General features: G+C 46.1%; 1 protein-coding gene across 1 annotated transcript in view; it reads left to right on the forward strand.

The window, feature by feature from the left end:
• ALK (ALK receptor tyrosine kinase) overlaps nucleotides 1-22918 on the forward strand; it is a 140456-nt gene extending 117538 nt beyond the window's left edge. The window contains exons 21-26 of the mRNA XM_040430232.1: nucleotides 1667-1764; nucleotides 3427-3519; nucleotides 12575-12676; nucleotides 12829-12963; nucleotides 14436-14526; nucleotides 22024-22918. Coding sequence (XP_040286166.1) covers nucleotides 1667-1764; nucleotides 3427-3519; nucleotides 12575-12676; nucleotides 12829-12963; nucleotides 14436-14526; nucleotides 22024-22716 — 1212 coding nt within the window. The 3' untranslated portion in view covers nucleotides 22717-22918. The remainder of the gene's footprint in view (nucleotides 1-1666; nucleotides 1765-3426; nucleotides 3520-12574; nucleotides 12677-12828; nucleotides 12964-14435; nucleotides 14527-22023) is intronic.
• Nucleotides 22919-23473: the final 555 nt, after the last annotated feature.

The following is a 23473-nucleotide window of genomic DNA, read 5'->3' on the forward strand; positions in this document are numbered from 1 at the left end:
ATTATAGTAGTTATATTCTTGTACATAGGAGCAGTATTATAGTAGGTATATTCTTGTACATAGGAGGCAGTATTATAGTAGTTATATTATTGTACACAGGAGCAGTATTATAGTAGTTATATTCTTGTACACAGGAGCAGTATTATAGTAGTTATATTCTTGTACATAGGGGCAGTATTATAGTAGTTATATTCCTGTACATAGGAGGCAGTATTATAGTAGTTATATTCTTGTACATAGGAGGCAGTATTATAGCAGTTATATTCTTGTACATAGGAGGCAGTATTATAGTAGTTATAGTCTTATACATAGGAGCAGTATTATAGTAGTTATATTCTTGTACATAGAAGGCAGTATTATAGTAGTTATAGTCTTGTACATAGGAGGCAGTATTATAGTAGTTATATTCTTGTACATAGGAGGCAGTATTATAGCAGTTATATTCTTGTACATAGGAGCAGTATTATAGCAGTTATATTCTTGTACATAGGAGCAGTATTATAGTAGTTATATTCTTGTACATAGGAGTAGTATTATAGTAGTTATATTCTTGTACATAGGAGCAGTATTATAGTAGTTATATTCTTGTACATAGGGGCAGTATTATAGTAGTTATATTCTTGTACATAGGAGGCAGTATTATAGTAGTTATATTCTTGTACATAGGAGGCAGTATTATAGTAGTTATATTCTTGTACATAGGAGGCAGTATTATAGTAGTTATATTCTTGTACATAGGAGCAGTATTATAGCAGTTATATTCTTGTACATAGGAGCAGTATTATAGTAGTTATATTCTTGTACATAGGAGTAGTATTATAGTAGTTATATTCTTGTACATAGGAGCAGTATTATAGTAGTTATATTCTTGTACATAGGAGGCAGTATTATAGTAGTTATATTCTTGTACATAGGAGCAGTATTATAGTAGTTATATTCTTGTACATAGGGGCAGTATTATAGTAGTTATATTCTTGTACATAGGAGGCAGTATTATAGTAGTTATATTCTTGTACATAGGGGCAGTATTATAGTAGTTATATTCTTGTACATAGGAGGCAGTATTATAGTAGTTATATTGTACACAGGAGGCAGTATTATAGTAGTTATATTCTTGTACATAGGAGCAGTATTATAGTAGTTATATTCTGGTACATAGGAGGCAGTATTATAGTAGTTATATTCTTGTACATAGGAGGCAGTATTATAGTAGTTATATTCTTGTACATAGGAGGCAGTATTATAGTAGTTATATTCTTGTACATAGGAGCAGTATTATAGTAGTTATATTCTTATGCATAGGAGCAGTATTATAGTAGTTATATTCTTGTTCATAGGAGCAGTATTATAGTAGTTATATTCCTATACCTATGGGGCTTCTCACAGAATTTAATTAGTGAATCCAGGTAATGAAATGTATGGAGTTTAATGAAGGGAATGGTAGTGAATGTACAGTAGTTTGTGGTTACTCCCTGCTGTTTCCTTTTTATGTAGTACCTTGAAGATTGTGCAGACACTGATCTCCGGGAGACAGAATTGTATTACTTATAATGATTCCTCATATACAATTGTATTTGTTTCTTCCGGTTGGTATACAAACAAAATTTTGTTTCATTTTAGTTTTGTCCGTAGCTTGAGCAACATTCTCTTTCTTTTCTTTGTACAGAACCAGCCCTCGTCCCTTACCATGCTGGACCTTCTCAACGTGGCTCGTGATATAGCCAATGGTTGCCAGTATCTGGAGGAGAACCACTTTATCCACAGGTACCTGCAGAAAGCTATAGCTGTGTCTATTCTCTATTCACATCTAAAGCTGCATTCAGTACTCCTATGGTTTCCTCTCATACTGCATGTTATGTCAGTGTCTGGGGAGTCGGTGCTCTATTACCTTGTACTGGAGATCCGTCCGTTACCACTGCTCCGTCCATATCCTTCTCCTTTGCCCATTTCTAATGATCAGCACAGGAAGAACGTACATACTATAGATTCATCTGTACCTTCCTTGAAGCTGATGGTGAATGTTAGAATAGTACATCGGGGGACAGATTCAAATAGAAGAAACCAGTTGTTTGTACTCCAATACTTGGAAGCTTTGACCTTCTAATGCCCACCTAGGCACAAAAAAAACCGGATCCGTCACCATTGACTTACATTTTGTTTCATGACGGATCCGTCTTGATCAGTATCCCGCTTGTGTGCGCATCATGGGAACGCAACGAGACGGAATGCATTCTGGTGAACTCAGTTCAGTTTTGACCCCATTGACAATGAACTGAAGCGTGTTCCTCCACGTTTGAGATCCTATGATGGATCTCAATACCGGAAAATAGAAACGCTAGTGTGAAAGTAGCCTTATTTGGCACTATATTTAACCATTATTGGGGCAGTACCGTGGCAGTGTTGGTTTTCTTTTCCCAAAGAGATGTCTTCCCCGAGCACTTACTCGGGGAACCCCAGGTTGTGCTTTGCCATGAAGCCAGAACTATGGGTACTACAATCAGTTTGGCACTGTGGGGACTACTATCTGGTTGGTACTATGAGGAATAAATAGGTACTACTCTCAGTACTGTCTATCTTGTCACTGTATGCCGTGTGCTCAGGTGTGAGAAATGGGGCACCATTTCACTCTCCACCCCAGGTATCGGAATGTCTAAAATGTTCTCTTATGGCAGGGATCAGCAACCTTCGGCACTGCACCTGTTCTCAAACTACTAATCCCAGAATCCTCCTTACACATCCATGGGAGTTACAAGAACAGCCGAGTAAGTGTGCATACTGGGAGTTGAAGTTTCACAGCCCTGGAGTGCCGAAGGTTGCTGATCCCTGGTCTAGGAGGTTAGTGTGTGTGTATGTATATACAGTGTGTATATATATATGTTCTCCTTGTAAGGGCTCGTTCACACGACCGTTGGTGTCCCGTTCCCGTATTGCGGACCGCATTTGCGGATCCGCAATACACGGGCACCGTTCCGTTGTCATTCCGCATTACGGAATGCGGACCCATTCATTTCAATAGGACCGAAAATCCAGAGATGCGGAACGGAAGCACGGATCGGAACACTACGGAGTGCTTTCTGGGGTTCCGTTCCGTGCCTCCGCACCGCAAAAAGATAGAACATGCCCTATCTTTTTGCGGAACGGAGGGATCGCGGACCTATTCAAGTGAATGGGTCTGCGATCCCCACGTGCCTGCCCCATGGAAGGTGCCCGTGCATTGCGGACCGCAATTTGCGGTCCACAGCACGGGCACGTTCGTGTGAATGAGCCCTAAGAGTAATGCAAGGACCTGATAGGAATCCAGACTTTGGAGGGACTTGGCATAAAACTCTCATCATCTGAGACGAGCAGCCCGTCTTAAGTTGCCTGTCACATCTCATTATTGATGGAGACTGACCTTTATTAAAACAATTGATTATGTCTTTCCAGAGACATCGCCGCGAGGAACTGTCTGCTCACCTGTCAAGGACCTGGCAGAGTTGCAAAAATTGGGGATTTTGGGATGGCTCGTGATATATACAGGTAATATACTGCAAGCGATTAATAAAGAAGTGACAAATGGACCTCCTGCGTTACCCTCTCATCTGCAAACAAGTCCTCTGTGTTCCTCTGTGCAGCGGTCTGCAGTTTGCACACTGCCTGTTACATGCTGCGCGCTGCTGCGTGCTGCTGCGCGCTGCTGCGCAGAACACAGCCTGCAGCCTCTCCTGTGCCTCACGCTTCTGTGTTTCTCCAGCATCTTGTTCACAATTTGTGCTGATAACTGTCCGCCTGTTAATGCGGATTGACTTCCCCTTTTTTTAACGCTTCATATATTCTTTTCCCAAAGCGTAACATTTCTGCACTGCCATAAAGGCTAGAAACGATTAAAGTACCTACCCTCTAAACCTCTGCCTGCACAAACCCTTGTGAATATTGACAAGCCTGCTGCTATCCCTGGAGGGTGATCTGTATTCATCTCTATTATTGACTTGACACCTATGGATCGCCCTCTAGTGGTAATTTCTGGTTATTGTGCCCAGTAGGTTTCCTTTAAAGCTCATCCATATGGGCAGCTCCATGGACGTAGCTACCAGACATAGCAGCTGCGATGGGGCCCAACACCTGACACTGTCCATATAACCTTAAACATTTGGTGCACTTAGAAGTGAAGAATATGTAATCTATAATTCCTGTACTGGTTGCACTGTCTGCATTATACTTACACGTGACATCGTTATGTTTTCTCGCCCAGTTTCCTTGGGGGACACAGAAGACCTTGGGTATAGCTCATCTCCCTAGGAGGCGTGACACTAAGTGAAGACTGTTAAGCCCCTCCTCCACAGCTATACCCTCAGCCTGGAGAGAGAGACTGCCAGTTTTTGCTTAGTGTCCAAGGAGGCAAGACACTCCCTGCTCTGCAGGGCTGGTTTCTCCTTGTTTAAATTTAGTTAAAATTTTGATTTTTACTTTTTTCTTTTCTTTTTGTTCCAGATCATCAGGGACAACAGAGGCGCACTAGACCCCTCTGCTTCTCCCGGGGTTGAGCTGCGCCAGTGCCGGTCACCCGCACTGCTGCCTCCCCCACAGAAGGCAAGGTGGACCAGGGCAGCCCAGCTCCCCTGCATCCCGCCAGCGCAAGGGTCGCCCGCACGCCAAGTCCCTCTTCCAGCGTCCTGCCACTACGGTGCCAGTAGCTGAAGGGGCGACCCTGCTGGAACGGACCGAGGGTGAAGACGGCTGTGGTAAGAGAGAGTGGCTTCTCCAGCCCTACGTCGTCGTCGTCCCCCCCCCCCCCCGGTCTCCTGCGTGCCTGACCCCCATACAGTGCTTCTGGACCCTTCTGTCCCTGCTGGCCCATGGGTACCGCAGGGCGACAATCTCTCCCTGATCCCTCTCCTAAGGCAAGCTGGTAGCTCAGCGGTAATGCTGTTGCCCCATGCCCAGGCTTTCTGAGTTCAAAGCCCCTTTCAGTCTCTAAAAAAATTGTGTATTTCCCTTCCTGGCCTCCATAGGACATTGCAACTCCCACCGCTAGCTGCAGAATGCTGTACCATTGGTTCAGCCACATTGCCTCCCTTCGCCTGCTGGTGTCCCTCCCAGGGAACGCTGCACTCGCATCCGCGCGGGCACCCGGTCTCAGGGTCCCCCCATCCCCTTACCGATGCGCTGCTCAGGGCCCTGGGCCCGTTCCTGACGGCAGTGGCGTAAGGCCCCGGCAAATTTTGGCAGGCTTCGTGGCCTGCTGGGCCGCACTTCCGGCGCTCCTTCCCGGCCCCCGACTTTTCAGGCCTGCGGGGTAGGCTCCCGCGGCCGGCATTGGACTTCAGCACGATGCTCCAACGATCCGGCCGACCGTCGGTGCATTCCGGTCGACCGGGCGCCGCAAAATTTTGGTCCAGGCTTCGCGGCCTGCTGGGCCGCATTCCGGCGCTCCACCCGGGCTCCTGACTCTTCCGGTCCGCGGGGTGGGCACCCGCGGCCGGTATGTACACACAATTCCGCTCCATCTCAGGGCCGGGTGCCGCAAGAATTTAGGCCCCGGCTTCAGGGCCTACTAGGCCGCAAAATTCCGGCCTCTGTTGGAGGGGGCGGGAACTTCTCCAGGCGCAAATTCTTCCCGCCTGGAGGTTCCCCCGCCCCCAGGGGATCGCAGGGCCGCCCCCCAGGCCGGATTCCTGTTAACCCTTTGTGTACCGGAGGCTCCCGATGGGCCTGTATGGCTGGCCCCCTTTTTTTCCTGCTTCTCAAGAGGCTGTACACCTGTATGGTGGCCCCCCTTTCTGCCTCAGAGTGGCTGTGTTATTAAAAAAATAATAATAATAATAATAACTGAAATAGACAACTAATGAATTTCTTGTGAGCTGCGCAGGAGGCTGCAGCCTTATCTCAGTACTGCTGCCTGTATGCATGCCCCTCTTCCATAGACGGCATGGTGTCGCGCTCCCCGGCTGTGGCGCTGGCCAGGTGCATGTTCCCCTTCTAGGCGGTTTCTTGCCCTCTCCCGGGATACAGCGCTTGCCAAGTGCATGCGGCATTTTCGGTAGTTAGAATTCGTCACCCTCCAGTTATGGTGCCCGCCATGTGCATGACCCCCCCCTTCCTAGGCGGGATACTGCTCTCTCTCTGGCTGCGGGCTGGCCTGGTGCATGACCCCCTTCTCTAGGCGGAATACTGCACTCTCACCGGATACGGTGCTGGCCTTGTGCACGACCCCCTTCCATAGGCGGAACGCTGCACTCTCACTGGATTCGCTGCCGGGCATGTGCGTGACCCCCTTCCATAGGGGAACTCTGCACTCTCACTGGATTCGCTGCCGGCCATGTGCATGACCCCCTTCCATAGGTGGAATCTGCACTCTCACTGGATACGGTGCTGGCCTTGTGCACGACCCCCTTCCATAGGCGGAACGCTGCACTCACTGGATTCGCTGCCGGGCATGTGCATGACCCCTTCCATAGGTGGAATCTGCACTCTCACCGGATACGGTGCTGGCCTTGTGCACGACCCCCTTCCATAGGCGGAACGCTGCACTCTCACTGGATTCGCTGCCGGTCATGTGCGTGACCCCCTTCCATAGGGGAACTCTGCACTCTCACTGGTTTCGCTGCCGGCCATTCCCTCAGGAGGCATGCATACACTCTCACTGACTGGGGTTGTTCTCTCGCCGGTAAGTTGCTGGCCATGTGCATGACCCCCTTCCATGGCGGGGTGCTTGCAACTCTCACTGGATCCGCTGCCGGCCATATGCATCCCCCCTTCAGTGGGCAGTGTACTGCACTCTCACGGGATTCGCTGCCGGCCATGGGCATGTCTTTTTCTCAGGCAACATACACACACTCTCACTGACTGTGTTTGTTCTCTCGCCAGTACATTGCTGGCCATGTGCATGACCCCCATCCATGGTTGCGATACAAGCCATGGGCATGACCCCCCCCTTTCTGGGCTGCATACTGCACTCTCACCGGATACGTTGCTGGCCATGAGCATGGCCTCTAAAATGGGTGGAGTGCTTGCACTCCCATTGGATACGGTGCTGGCCTTGTGCGTGACCACCCCTCATTCCGTGGGCGGAATTTTGCACGCTCACGGGACTCGCGGCTGTCCTTGTATATGCTGTGCTGGACTTGTACATGTCCCCATTCATTGGCGGAGGAGTGGTACTCTCACGAAATTTGGTGTTTGGTGGATTATTGCACAATCACTTAATGCTAGGATAACCCGGTGCATGTCCCCCTTTCACTAGGTGGACCTCCTGCGTCCTGCTGGATGCTGTGTGGCTATGTGCATGGCCCTCTTCTGGGCGAAATATGGTATGTCCTACTTCTCTGAAGTAGGTACTGGCCTTGGGCATCACCCCCTTGTGGGGCGGGCCTTGCACTTTTTTGCTGTCTGCAGTGTTTGCCAAGTACATTTCCCCCCTTTCTGGGCGGACTGCTTGCGTTCCATCGCATGCCATACTAGTCTTGTGCATAACCCCCTTGCAGGTTGCACCTTGCACTTCCGTAGATTCTGTGGGACTCTGTGGCTGGCCCTCTTCGCTGAGTGACTATTTTGCAGTGAGCGGACGTTCTCGTGCGTTCTGTGCGTTGTTTGGGCCGTGTATGCCTTCTCCTCCCGTAGGTGGGTTGGCCTTCTCACTGCTTACGGGGCTGCTCGTACGTATGCCTCCCTTCCTCCTGCGACATACTTTTTTTCTCTTGGGATACGATGATTGCCGCAAGCCTTGCACTCTTCTCTGAAGAGATCTTTCTGTCCACCTGACCCGGTCGGGCTCTACTTGCTCTCTACTGCAGCGAGCTGGGTGGTACTCATTCTCTGGTTTGGAATGTATATTGGTTTCCGTTGTGACGGTATCCACCATGTTCGTTGGCCCTTCCACCTGGGGAGTGTTCTTGGTTCCTAGATGCGTACCCATTCGTCCTCCCGCGGCATTGCTTCCCTGCGCAAGCGGTCACATGGTCAAGAGTGCTGTCTGCAGCGCCCTTCGAAGTTTACGTTGGCTCTGGCGGGACTACGGTTCCCTCGCCTATTACCATTCCTCCTCTTCGGATGCAGTATGGTATGAGTCCTTCCTGTTGGCACCCTCTGTGCTTCAGGCTGATCTGCTACCAGTTTCGGGCCGCTCTTCTCGGAAGGTCGCCCAACTTCTCTTGGGTGCTCGATTACTCAGGTCTGGGGGACCTCCTCTTTGGGTTCATCAGGGTATTCGCCTTCTGCGAGGCGGTGAGCCGGGCGTCTCAGAGTAGCGGGGGTTCTGCCTTTGAGCTGTCCTATGGCTTCCCTGTTGACCACTCCTCCTTTTGGTTGGAGGGTGTCATGCCTGTCTCTGTCTCGACTGATTTTTTTCGCCGGCTCTGTTTGGCTCCCGCTGGGACAAGATCACTCCGATGTGGCTTCTGCCCCGGCCAGGATTCAGAAGCTGTTCCTTCACTGCCCTCCCCTCTGGGGAGAACATGGTTGTTCACGTTCCGGTTTTCTTATGGCCTCATAATGACTCCCTCGTTCACACTGGCTGTACTAGCTGTGTGCCTATTTACCGGGTCTGCCGCGTGCTGTTCTCCCGCTGGGTGCAGATTGCTTTTTTTTCTATTCTGGGCAATGGTCCTGCTGTGGACTTACCTTCCCGGTAACTTGGGAGGACTACTTCTTCTGTCAAGATTGTCTTTAAATCCCCCACACCGGAACTGTAGAACACCTTCCTGGTGGCTACAGCGACATGGACTTTAGTCTGTCTTGTCCTGGCATCTGTCGGATGCTGGGCGGGCCCTTTTCGGTTCCTTCCGTTTGTCCTTCTGCTCCCCCACTCCGGGTGGATACGGGACGATGTTGCTCGGGGGTCGACGGGACCAGTTTTGCCAACCCCTTTGCCGTGTCACTGATCTGCGCCTGATCACATTGGGTTTTCTCCGCTTCCCCAGGCGATTCCAGCGGGCACGCTAGTGTTCGCTCCCGGCCGTGCTTCGTCCAGGATCTGTTGTCTTACCTGGGGTTCTGTAGGAAGCTGGGCATTCCCCCACTATGCCTTTCTCTCCCCATGATTCTGTCTTTCTCCAGTCCGGCCTGGACCTGGGGCTGGGACTCTGTTACTTGAAGTGTCAAGTGCCGGCGCTGTCCTTCCTCTTCCAGCGTTCCCTGGCTCTCTGGGCCTGTTAAGACCTTCTTCCACTGAGTGGCTCTTTGGTTCCTCTGTACCGTCCCCCGGTACCGCCCTGGGAACTACATACTGAGCTCGCGGCGCTCCACTCTTTCCCTTGGAGCCGTTACAGAAGTTCTCTCTCTACTCCTTCTGTCCTGTACGGTGGTGTTTCTGTAGCCATCGTGTCTCTGCAGTTTTTACTTGGGCATCTCCGGTGTTTCCAGGAGGTCCGCGCAAAGGTTGACGGCTCCAGGGTGGCTTTCCTCTGTTTTATCAGAATGGTTATTGCTGAGGTTACCGCAACAAGGGCAGAGTTCTGCCTTTGGTGTGACCGTTTATTTCACCAGAGCGGTTGGTGCCTCCTGGGTCGGAGGCATTGGGCTTCGGCCATGCAATTGTGCAAGGTGGCCACGGTCTTCCTTGCACGCCTTACCAAGTTCTACAGGGTGCATACTCGTGCTTCGGCGGCTGCTGCCTTGGGCCGCCTGGGTTTGCAGGCGGCATTTCCTTGATGCCTTCGGGTGCTTCGCCTTGGTGCTGTGGTCCCTCCCCTCTTGGACTGCTTTTGAACGTCCCAAGGTCTTCTGTGTCCCCCAAGGAAAATGGGCGAGAAAACGAGATTTTTGTATAACTTACCAGTAAAATCTCTTTCTCGCTCTTCCTTGGGGGACACAGCACCCACCCATTCATTGCTTTTTTCTGCACGGTTTCCGAGTTTTGTTTTACCCGTTGGGTAGTTGGCTTGTTGTTTCCACTTGTTGGACTTTGCCTTTTCTCACTACTTGGACACGCAACTGGCAGTCTCTCTCTCCAGGCTGAGGGTATAGCTGTGGAGGAGGGGCTTAACAGTTTTCACTTAGTGTCACGCCTCCTAGGGAGATGAGCTATACCCAAGGTCTTCTGTGTCCCCCAAGGAAACTGGGCGAGAAAGAGATTTTACTGGTAAGTTATACAAAAATCTCGTTTTTTGACTGTATGATGACATTTTTATATTATTTGTGTGCTTTATGCCTGTCTGTGACATCACTGCACATATAATTCCTGCGCTGTATCATCAGTATTATTTATTTATTATACGGATTTATATAGCGGTACTATATTCACCTAAAGAATTATTAGGAACACCTGTTCTATTTCTCATTAATGCAATTATCTAGTCAACCAATCACATGGCAGTTGCTTCAATGCATTTAGGGGGGTGGTCCTGGTCAAGACAATCTCCTGAACTCCAAACTGAATGTCAGAATGGGAAAGAAAGGTGATTTAAGCAATTTTGAGCGTGGCATGGTTGTTGGTGCCAGACGGGCCGGTCTGAGTATTTCACAATCTGCTCAGTTACTGGGATTTTCACGCACAACCATTTCTAGGGTTTACAAAGAATGGTGTGAAAAGGGAAAAACATCCAGTATGCGGCAGTCCTGTGGGCAAAAATGCCTTGTGGATGCTAGAGGTCAGAGGAGAATGGGCCGACTGATTCAATCTGATAGAAGAGCAACATTGACTGAAATAACCACTCGTTACAACCGAGGTCTGCAGCAAAGCATTTGTGAAGCCACAACACGCTGAACCTTGAGGCGGATGGGCTACAACAGCAGAAGACCCCACCGGGTACCACTCATCTCCACTACAAATAGGAAAAAAAGGCTACAATTTGCACGAGCTCACCAAAATTGGACTGTTGAAGACTGGAAAAATGTTGCCTGGTCTGATGAGTCTCGATTTCTGTTGAGACATTCAAATGGTAGAGTCCGAATTTGGCGTAAACAGAATGAGAACATGTATCCATCCTCTGATGGCTACTTCCAGCAGGATAATGCACCATGTCACAAAGCTCCAATCATTTCAAATTGGTTTCTTGAACATGACAATGAGTTCACTGTACTAAAATGGCCCCACAGTCACCAGATCTCAACCCAATAGAGCATCTTTGGGATGTGGTGGAACAGGAGCTTCGTGCCCTGGATGTGCATCCCTCAAATCTCCATCAACTGCAAGATGCTATCCTATCAAAATGGGCCAACATTTCAAAAGAATGCTATCAGCACCTTGTGGAATCAATGCCACGTAGAATTAAGGCAGTTCTGAAGGCAAAAGGGGGTCCAACACCGTATTAGTATGGGGGCACTAATAATTCTTTAGGTGAGTGTATAATTCCTGTACTGGTTGCACTGTGTGCATTATACTTATACGTGACATCGTTGCCAATACCGTGACATCACTTTGAGCTTAATCCCTGTACTGTGACATCAGCGTGTAACTTATTTCTGTATGGTGACATCATACCTGAATTGTAACATTTCTGTGGGCATTTTGCCAATACAGTGACATCACTGTGAGCTTTATCCCTATACTGTGACATAAGCGTGCAACTTATTCCTGTAGGGTGACATCATGCCTGAATTGTAACATCACTGTGAGCTTTATCTCTGTGCTGTGATATCAATGTGTAACTTATTCCTGTATAGTGACATCATTCTACATTATGACATCACTGTGTGCATTATCCCTGGTCTACGTACGGTAGACCAATCATGAGCTTTTCTGAACTTGCCGATGGAAGTGGCCGTGGTAAAGTGGGGCCGGTGCCAAGTTTTGTAATGGGGCCCCATGGTTAAACTTCAAGTGGAAAGAAAATCCAGCAACAGATAAATACTACAACAAAAGGCATAAGAAGGATCTTGGGGGGGGGCGATGAAATATTAACTTTCCTGCAAATTGAGAAAGCTGAAATGAGAGTGCGGACGCTGGGAAACAGCGGCTCAAAGCAGAAGAGCGCTGTCTGACCGGAAAGCCAATTACAACCCTGAAAGGTTGCGACGGATGTTGTGTAGATTATAAAATCGCTGACCGCTGCCTATAATTATATATAAGAACTGAAGATCGTTGTTTGCCTTAAAATAATTCCTTCTTAATGGAAGCTGCAGAAGAAACATTAGGTTGATTTTTACCAGCGGTATATATATATATTTTTATATATCATTATAAATATTGAAGACCAAAATACCATCTCCCATTATAAATATAGGGCCAACAAATGGAATATCAATTTAAGGGACTGCGCCACATTTGTCATACATTGTATCACCTCGAAGAACGAGTCTTTTTGATTCAAATTTGACATCTTCTATTTCAACGTGATGCTTTTATTCAAAATCATTGCATCTGGCGTTTGATAGTTCTTTTATTTACCTGCAGTACCCTTTGCCACCACTGCCATCGGCAACCTTTTTTTTCATAGACAACAATACAAGAGCGCCCCCTCCCTTAATCGTGCAATAACTTTGGAATACTTTATCCCCCGGTGACGGGAGACATATCATTTTAATCAGTAGGATGAGATCTCTAAAATAGTTTTAAGGAAAGACATTTTACATCCCTTCATACATTTTAACCATGTGTTGGCAGGGGAAAATATTTAAAGCCGTTTTATTAACCATTGGTTGACCGTGTGCTCCTCAGGGCCAGTTATTACAGAAAAGGAGGGTGCGCTATGCTGCCGGTAAAGTGGATGCCACCTGAGGCTTTCATGGAGGGGATTTTTACATCTAAGACAGACACGTGGTAAGTCATTGCTGGTGAAATGAATCAAAAAAACTATAGAAAAGTTTATAAAAAACAAATCTTCTGGAGAATCCAAGACTGTCACCCAGCTTTCCTAGAGTCCTGCCCCCTGCTGTACACCACTGATTGCCACTGCGGTTTTCTCTTTTCAGGTCCTTTGGGGTCCTCCTCTGGGAGATCTTCTCTTTGGGCTACATGCCGTACCCCAGTAAAAGTAATCAGGAAGTGCTGGAGTTTGTCACCAGCGGAGGGAGGATGGATCCCCCCAAAAACTGCCCCGGACCCGTGTATGTAGATAACTATGAGATAATAATTTGCACTAAATTACCTTGTACTGAACTTCATCTCCATCATCTTATGCTCTAGTCACATCCAAAGTTGCAATCCTTTACCATGGGGCTCAGGGCTGTCGTTACATGTACCCAAAATGGTGCATTAAAATCTATAACTCTTACAAGTACATTGATGAAAAAAACTAAAAAGTTATAGCTCTTAAAATGCAATTTAAAAAAACATATATGTGCGTGGTCACTAAGGGACTAACTGTATAGTATGGATATACTGTAGGTTGTTTACTAGCAGAGTTCTGAAGACAGCTTTCAGTGTGACTACAGTAAATGAATTGGAAATGCAGATCTAGATGTGACTAGAGAATAATACTTCTTGCAGCTCACGCCAAGAAGATGTTTACCTGCAGGCAAACACTGGAAAATCTGACCTCATGGAAACCTCCAGTCTTTTCCATTGTCATGACTCCAGTCACATCCAAAGCTGCGTAAAGAATTCTGTTGGTTACCAGAGTCCAGTGGTGGCTTACATGACAGTAACACATTTTAGATACATTTAACACACACAAGTAATTGTGTGACTCAAAGCTCCACCACGGCACTGTCACGGTCATGCCGCGATCGGCAGCCATGTTTTATGGACCTAGAACTGCTTTTTATTTAAAAACCGCAGATTTCTCTTTTGCATGCTTAAACCAGTTTTTTTCTACCAGTTTTGAAACTGTTCATTATTTCTACGAGACAAGCAGCAAGCAAAATTTGAAATCAGCTTGGGATGTGACTGGAGAATAAGAAATATATGATACAAATTGATACAGTGTTGCATTGGGCCTTGGAACCTCTATTTGTGTAATACATATAGCTCAGCGCTTGGACAGTGCAGCATTCATGTCGGTGTCGTTTGATTGAGCGTAAGGCCTCATGCACACGACCGTTGTTTTATTCCGTGTCCCTTGTTCCGTTTTCCGTGATTTTCAGCGGACCCATTGACTTTCAATGGGTCCATTGAAAACTCGGCTAATGCAGCTCTGGATGTGACTGGAGTACAAGACAAAACAGAACCAAAATTGGACATATCATTTCATTCTTTTTTGATAGCAAGGTCAGGGTTGATGATTTTAGGGATACTTAAAGGGGTTCTCCGGGAATTAAGAAAATAAAAATACTTAAATATTACTTATTATAAATATATTCCCAAATACCTTTCATTAGTTCTAATGGCTCGGCCTTGTCTGGGGAGCAATCATTAGGAGAAATAAAATGGCCGCCGTCCTATCAGTACACACAGAACCTGTCCTGATCACACAGGAGGACAAGGTACTTCACAACACTGAGCTAAAGAGCTGCCTCATCCTGAATACAGATAAAAGCCGTTATAACTAATGAAAGGTAATTGGGAAGTAATATTTAAGTTACAGTGTGATTAGTTATGTAACATATTATAGGATGTTTTTTCTGTCTGTGCACTGTAGGTACCGAATAATGACACAATGTTGGCAACACCAACCCGAGGACCGGCCGCACTTTTCCATGATATTGGAGAGAATTGACTACTGCACACAGGTAGGTACCCACAGCCAAAATCTACAGATTCTTCCAGAATATCCTTCCAATGCCCCCAAACTGCGCGTTGCGGGAGTCCCCCATAGCCAGCACGTTAGTGGGGGAGACCTTTCTAATAAGGGCTCATGCACACGAGTGTAATAGCTCCGTGGCCGTTTTTTCTTGACTTTAATGGGTCTGCGATCTGCAAGATACGGCCAAAGATAGAACATGTTCGATGTGCGGTGCGGAGGCCCTGACCTGAAAGCCCCACGGAGGCGCGTCGTACGGCTTCCGATCCGTGCCTCCGCTGGTGAGGTCCTATCTTCTGTCGTATCTTGCGGATGTTAACGAGTCCGCATCCGCACCACGTGGCCGGTGCCTGTATATTGCGGACTGGCCGTTTACAGTCCGCAATACGGATACATACGAAGACATTACGTTCACGTGCATGAGCCCTTAGAGGAGTAATTTCAAGCATTTTAGAAGAGTTTTTGGTTGAGGATTGAAGTCCATGGAAAGCGGTTGTTCCATTTTGATCACGGCGGATTGGACTGTTTTCCCACGATGGATCCTAATTGTGTGAACGTACCCTTAGACTCCCCATTAATACGGACCCCACTCATAATTACCTCTCATCCTTCCTGCACTCCTCTCCATTCCTGGACAACATCCGAACCTGGGAATAAGGAGAGGTCAGCAGAACTAGTCTGGGGTTTGGACCTACTCGCTTCTCAGCCCTTTCCAGAAGCCTGGCCGGTCTGAAAGGGTTGATGACAAGAAACAATGGCGCGCATGAACAGTGCGCAGAGAGAAGACGTACTGCAGGTAGCATTCGGAACGTAAAGCTCCTGGGCTTCATTAGAAAATCTGTAACGTCGCCTACCATGTGCCATTTATAAAACTGGGCTCTTATGTGGCAGAGGAAGCATAGGGCCCGGAGGTAACTGCCCACTCTACACGTTCTATAATGCCTCTTTAAGACATCTCCTCATCTGCAGCGATAGGAGCTGCCCATAGATTTAGGTTACTGGTGATAGATGAAGAGGATAATACTAGATAAACCTCGTCTGAGGCTGAAATTCAGAGGAGCTGCATCTCCTGGACTCACTGCAAGATCCTCTCATCTACAGATCCCCAAAACCCAGTGAGAATGAGGTCAACCAAGAGACTTTGGTTGGTTAAATTATTTTAGCTTTTTTAAAATCAAAGAGATTTTTGTTGTGGCTTGTTTTGTGTTATAGAAGCTCAGTCATTGTCCATGTACAGGTGCGGCCATTACTGAGCACAGATAAAGAGCGAGCCTACATATAGAATGGAGTCACTGTGTACATACATTACATTACTTATCCTGTACTGATCCTGAGTTACATCCTGTATTATACTCCAGAGCTGCACTCACTATTCTGCTGGTGCAGTCACTGTGTACATACATTACATTACTTATCCTGTACTGATCCTGAGTTACATCCTGTATTATACTCCAGAGCTGCACTCACTATTCTGCTGATGGAGTCACTGTGTACATTACATTACTTATCCTGTACTGATCCTGAGTTACATCCTATATTATACTCCAGAGCTGCACTCACTATTCTGCTGGTGCAGTCACTGTGTACATACATTACATTACTTATCCTGTACTGATCCCAAGTTACATCCTATATTATACTCCAGAGCTGCACTCACTATTCTGCTGGTGCAGTCGCTGTGTACATACATTACATTACTTATCCTGTACTGATCCTGAGTTACATCCTGTATTATACTCCAGAGCTGCACTCACTATTCTGCTGGTGCAGTCACTGTGTACATACATTACATTACTTATCCTGTACTGATCCTGAGTTACATCCTGTATTATACTCCAGAGCTGCACTCACTATTCTGCTGCTGGAGTAACTGTGTACATACATTACTTATCCTGTACTGATCCTGAGTTACATCCTGTATTATACTCCAGAGCTGCACTCACTATTCTGCTGGTGCAGTCACTGTGTACATACATTACATTACTTATCCTGTACTGATCCTGAGTTACATCCTGTATTATACTCCAGAGCTGCACTCACTATTCTGCTGGTGCAGTCACTGTGTACATACATTACATTACTTATCCTGTACTGATCCCAAGTTACATCCTATATTATACTCCAGAGCTGCACTCACTATTCTGCTGGTGCAGTCACTGTGTACATACATTACATTACTTATCCTGTACTGATCCTGAGTTACATCCTGTATTATACTCCAGAGCTGCACTCACTATTCTGCTGGTGGAGTCACTGTGTACATACATTACATTACTTATCCTGTATTGATCCTAATGTATGTACACAGTGACTGCACCAGCAGAATAGTGAGTGCAGCTCTGGAGTATAATACAGGATGTAACTCAGGATCAGTACAGGATAAGTAATGTAATGTCTGTACACAGTGACTGCACCAGCAGAATATTGAGTGCAGCTCTGGAGGATAATACAGGATGTAACTCAGGATCAGTACAGAATAATTAATTTATGTACACAGTGACTGCACCAGCAGAATAGTGAGTGCAGCTCTGGAGGATAATACAGGATGGGATTCAGGATTAATACTAGTGAAGTAATGTCACGTAGACTTTAGTTGTTGATTCTTTGTGTAAATTGATGAATGAATATTGGACATTCCTTTGAAGAGGTGACTCTGGATGCTCGGTATTTTCAGTCTTTCCATCATATTGATTAAGCTGTGGGATTTACAAGAAAACCCTCTTTTCAGCCCGGTCTCCCTGGTGCTGGGCTCCTCTGCTGCAGTCGTGCCCATGTCGCATTATTGGATACTTGATATTTGGCAAAACTCAAAAAAGAAAAAAAACTCCATCCCCGGGAGCAGAGCCAGCCGACTCGTGTCATGAAATAGACGATTATAAATCAATTAATGGCGGCTTTTCATTAACCTCTGCCTGCATAATGTGTTGTTTAATTAACCGCTGTACTGGGGTCTGACAACGCCACGAGATGAAAAGAAAGGGACGGAGAAGATGAGCAAGAGATAGGAGAAAGTATCAAGAGCCTGACGCAGCAGTCTGCATCCAGAACAAAAGTCCAGGGCAGCAGCAGCCAACAAGTAATGGCCGTACACAGGATATGTGTCAGACAGGAGTCATTGTAACAAAGCATCAGCTGTGAGGTTTATGGTTCACTAATTTTACATGCCTGAAACGGATGACATATTTCCCAGGTTATGCAGAAATCTCCACAAATACTTGCTCCTTGGGATACAGTGCTATTGGAACACAATAGACTACCTTGTATGGTTGCAGTGACATCATCAGTGTTGACAATGAACCTCCTCCCTTTGGTTCATAGCAATGACATCATCGATCTTGACAATGATGATATCATTGCTACCAACCAGAGGGAGGAGTTCTGCGGGGAAGATTGATGAGGTTCTTGAGGAGGTTCATTTTCGAGATTGATGATATCATTGCTACCTGCCACAGGGAGGAGATTCAATCTCAACATTGAACCTCCTCCCTTTGGTTGGTAACAATGACATAATCAATCTCGACATCAGAACTCCGCCCTCTGGTTAGTAGCAATGACATCATCAGTCTTGACAATGGACCTCCTCCCTCTGGTTAGTAGCAATGACATCATCAGTCTTGACAATGGACCTCCTCCCTCTGGTTAGTAGCAATGACATCATCAGTCTTGACAAAAGACCTGCTCCCTCTGATTAGTAGCAATGACATCATCAGTCTTGACAATGGACCTCCTCCCTCTGGTTAGTAGCAATGACATCATCAGTCTTGACAAAAGACCTGCTCCCTCTGATTAGTAGCAATGACATCATCAGTCTTGACAATGGACCTCCTCCCTCTGGTTAGTAGCAATGACATCATCAGTCTTGACAAAAGACCTGCTCCCTCTGATTAGTAGCAATGACATCATCAGTCTTGACAATGGACCTCCTCCCTCTGGTTGATAGCAATGACATCATCAGTCTTGACAATGGACCTCCTCCCTCAGGTTAGTACCAATGACATCATCAGTCTTGACAAAAGACCTGCTCACTCTGATTAGTACCAATGACATCATCAGTCTTGACAAAAGACCTGCTCCCTCTGATTAGTAGCAATGACATCATCAGTCTTGACAATGGACCTCCTCCCTTTGGTTGATAGCAATGACATCATCAGTCTTGACAATGGACCTCCTCCCTCTGATTAGTAGCAATGACATCATCAGTCTTGACAATAGACCTCCTCCCTCTGGTTGGTTGCAATGACATCATCCTTTCTCTTGGCACCCTCGACCAGGGGCACATGTCCCACCAGCCCAACTAGGAATGCACTTGTGGACAGAAAAATGAAGACACTTGGACTGGTTTCCCATCTGCCAACATAACTGGAACAGAGTAGAGGGGGAACCTGGGATGGAGGAGTTTGGGCACAACCAGAGCTGAGATTCCCCTACACTATGAACTGCATAGAAGCTGCACACATTCGCCTGTGGCAGGGATGCTCAACCTGCGGCCCTCCAGCTATTGCAAAACTACAATTCCCAGCATGCCCTAATAGCTGTAGGCTGTTCAGGCATAATGGGAGTTGTAGTTTTGCAACAGCTCAGATTGAGCATCCCTGGCTTATAGTATTAACACCCTTGCTGATATCCAAGAAGGATAAAGAAAACCTAAAACACTAAAATGTAGCTGTAGACACCATAGTAAAACGAAATGTCTAGAGGGCAATGAAGATCACAGTGTAAACTTGTTCATTGGTGGTACAGAACAGGTCAACAGGTTCACGGTAAAAATGAGATTCAATTTTGGAACCATTGGGCCACTGGTTGCCTTGATGTTATTCTGCTACACACTGCATTGAAGCTTCTAGTTTCAGCAGGTCATCCTTCTTGATTTAAAGCTATAGATTTTTGTATCTACTGTATCTCATTACTTCTGCAGTTGCTACTTTTTCATTTCATTTTATAATAAAAAAAATTCAGCCCGCAGTTACCACTAGAGGGAGCTCACAGTATGCAGTAGGCTCCTAAGCGCCCTCTAGTGGTGGCTGCAGGCAGACAGAAGTTTCTCATTTAACTCTATGGCAGTGTGAACAAGATTTGGCGTTCTGAACTCTTTAAAAAAAAAAGCAGCTTTAAAAATTAAACGGTGGTCTGATACGTTAAGTCGGCGCCAGCTCCTGTGCAAATATATGCAAAAAAAAAAAAAAGGTCTGGAATTGCTTTTTAATTTCAGCCGATATCTCATTGCTGGGAACCTCCATGCAGTAATTATGACGGCAATTGTTTTCCTATTCTGAGCAGTAAGTCACCGGCCAGTCTGTGATATAAAGAAATGTCCACCTTAAAATTGAATGTGCTTATCAGAAAATGAAACGGCAGTGTAAAGGCGGACTCTAATTATCCGGCTGGAAACCATGTGTCAGGTGCAGTAATGTGATGATTTGCAATGTATGGAGGTTCTGATGAATGAGCCAGAGCCGGTGTGACCATCAGTCCCAGGGGGAATAAGGTTTTATCAATAGTGGTGGAACTAAACCGCAGCTCACACTGTGCCGCAGCTTACATATTATCTCACTTCACACTGTACTGCAGCTTACATATTATCTCACTTCACACTGTACTGCAGTCTGCAATGCCTATTGTACCGCAACTCAGACTGTGCCCTAGACTGCAGCTCCTATTATACCGCAACTCACACTGTATCACAGTATGCAGCTTCTATTATAGCGCAGCTTACATAGTATCGCAGTTGACACTGTATGGCAGTCTGTAGTCCATACCATATGGCAGTCTGTAGTCCATACCGTACCGCAGTCTGTAGTCCATACAGTACCGCAGTCTGTAGTCCATACAGTACCTCAGTCTGTAGTCCATACAGTACCGCAGTCTGTAGTCCATACAGTACCTCAGTCTGTAGTCCATACAGTACCGCAGTCTGTAGTCCATACAGTACCGCAGTCTGTAGCCCATACAGTACCGCAGTCTGTAGTCCATACAGTACCGCAGTCTGTAGTCCATACAGTACCGCAGTCTGTAGTCCATACAGTACCGCAGTCTGTAGTCCATACAGTACCGCAGTCTGTAGTCCATACCATACCGCAGTCTGTAGTCCATACAGTAACACAGTCTGTAGTCCATACCATACCGCAGTCTGTAGTCCATACAGTAACACAGTCTGTAGTCCATACAGTACCTCAGTCTGTAGTCCATACAGTACCTCAGTCTGTAGTCCATACAGTACCGCAGTCTGTAGTCCATACAGTACCGCAGTCTGTAGTCCATACAGTACCGCAGTCTGTAGTCCATACCATACCGCAGTCTGTAGTCCATACAGTAACGCAGTCTGTAGTCCATACCATACCGCAGTCTGTAGTCCATACAGTAACACAGTCTGTAGTCCATACAGTACCTCAGTCTGTAGTCCATACAGTACCTCAGTCTGTAGTCCATACAGTACCTCAGTCTGTAGTCCATACAGTACCGCAGTCTGTAGTCCATACAGTACCGCAGTCTGTAGTCCATACAGTACCGCAGTCTGTAGTCCATACAGTACCGCAGTCTGTAGTCCATACAGTACAGCAGTCTGTAGTCCATACAGTACCGCAGTCTGTAGTCCATACAGTACCGCAGTCTGCATCTCATAATCAGCAATGAGAAAAGTTCACACATATTTGTTTCTAAACCAAATACATACAAGCTCCATTCATCTTCTATGCTTGGCACCAGTAGGACCAGACTAATAATTACGTTTTGAACTGGATGAATGGATGTGAAGCCACCATGCATGGAACTTCTGAAGTCCCAGAATATAATGTGATTAGTACTTGATTTATTAACACTTAAGGCCATACACATTATATAGAAGTTGGTTGATGGCTGAACAGCAGTTGCGCAAACATCTTGTGAACATCTGTTTGACAGACACTGCCGTGCGCATTTTAGTCCATATCAGCCATTATCGTTCTTCAAATTGACGAAAGATCTTTCAAAAAACATTCTATCGTTGTCCACGAACCATCTTTCTTTGAACTTAAGATCTTTCATTCAACTATTGGACGAAAATATTGAATACGGTTCTTTTCAGACATTAATCATATGTCATTGGTCGCCTAAATTGATCATTTATTGTTAAATTTCACCCAACCAACAATAGTTTTGGTTGAAATTGTCTGTTTTGATCAACTTTAGCTCACCAGCAGCTCAAGAGAAATTTTTTAGGAACAAAAAATATGTTGCCCTTTACCATCTCTAAGAGGGGGAAGTTGGGCCATATAGAGATACATTACTTGCCACCAAGTCTGTGTCCACCTTTGACAAACATGCGCTTCTTCGAATACTCACGTGTTTCTGCCCATTCTATTTTGCGTAGAAGAAAATTTCAAGGATCCACTTTCCTTCTGTCCCTACTTTCCACCATCTTCTCCCTGAGAAAACACTTTTTACGTCTGTAGATAATGAAATAAAATGTAGGACTGTAATGTAATTCATGTTCTTGTTTGTTGACTTGCAGGATCCAGATGTCATTAATACATCGCTGCCTGTAGAATATGGGCCACTCGTTGAGGAGGAGGAAAAGGTGCCTACTCGCCCAGAAGATCCTGATGTGATCCCACCCCTCTTAGTGACACCAGAGAAGACAGGAAGAGAAGAAAGACATGGACTACAGTCTCCACCTCCTGTGCCAACAGTTCGAAAGGTGCCCAATAAAATCCACGCTGAACCACAGCGTCGTCCAGATCCCAGGCAGGTTCCAGAAGGAGGACACGAGAACCAGGTATTTGCTCAAGCCAATCAACCTGCAGAGCTACACAGCAGTAGAGTATCTAGAAACAAACCTACCAATCTTTGGAATCCTACCTATGGTTCATGGTTCACTGGAAAAACGGTAGACAAAAACATTTCCCCTCCAGATAAGCCAGTTCCAGAGAGAGAGAATGTAGTTAATGAGGGAAGTTGTCCGGCTGCCCCCAGGATTACTGCCGGTAGACTCCCAGGCTCCTCCGTTCTTCTAGAACCATCCACACTGACTTCTAACGTTCAGGAAGTGCCTCTGTTTCGCCTGCGTCATTTTCCATGTGGCAAAGTGAATTATGGATATCAACAGCAGGGCCTACCTGTAGAAACACCAGTGCCCCCGTGTCCCACTAAACACAAAGACTTCATCCCTAGGAGCAAGAGTAATCCAGGTCAGGAGAACGTCTAATGCCACCTCCTACTGGCGAGAACTTGGGTTATGAACAAACTTATCAGAAGAAACACCAATATGAGTTTTCTAATATGTGCCAAACATCTCATTGTCATTCCATGATAGGACAAAATGCCACCACTGATCACCAAAGTCATGATTACCTTGCAGATGTCAATTCATTAAGATGAGGACCACTCTCTCCGTCGAGACCAGATGCTATTACCACACAAACAGTATGGAATACAAAACCTATAGCACTGAGCACAACCATAATCTATCATGATCGTTCCTCCATCCAAAGTCTACTGATCGCTCCAGAAGGAAGTCTTCTCTGGACTAGAGTGATCCGTTTACCCCCATCTGCTGAACCCCAGTGGTTATGTTACCAAATAATGACTTTGAGGTCCCATTGTGAAAATGTAATATAATATTTATTCCCACCATTGGCCTCAAGGTTTGAAATGGGATAGGGGAGAATACCCAATTTTGGAATTGGTCATAACATGTTGGATGGAAGGGTTCCGGAATCAAAAACTTTGATGAAGGTCTCATTGTGTAGGACATCTGGATTTAAATCAAGGAAAGGGTTTAAAAGTTTATCTGAACCTCGACCTGGAATATGACAAAAAGCCAAAGATTGGTTGTTCTGGGTTTTATAGCCCCTTTTTCATGTTTAAAACATGCCTGCCAAATTTTGTTATGTGCGATGATGTGTTAAGTAACAGCAAACCTGTAACTGTAGGCCACAAAAATAGACAGCAGCCACCAAACC

Source organism: Bufo bufo, chromosome 4, assembly GCF_905171765.1.
Source record: "Bufo bufo chromosome 4, aBufBuf1.1, whole genome shotgun sequence".
In the NCBI taxonomy this organism is placed as follows: Eukaryota; Metazoa; Chordata; class Amphibia; order Anura; family Bufonidae; genus Bufo; species Bufo bufo.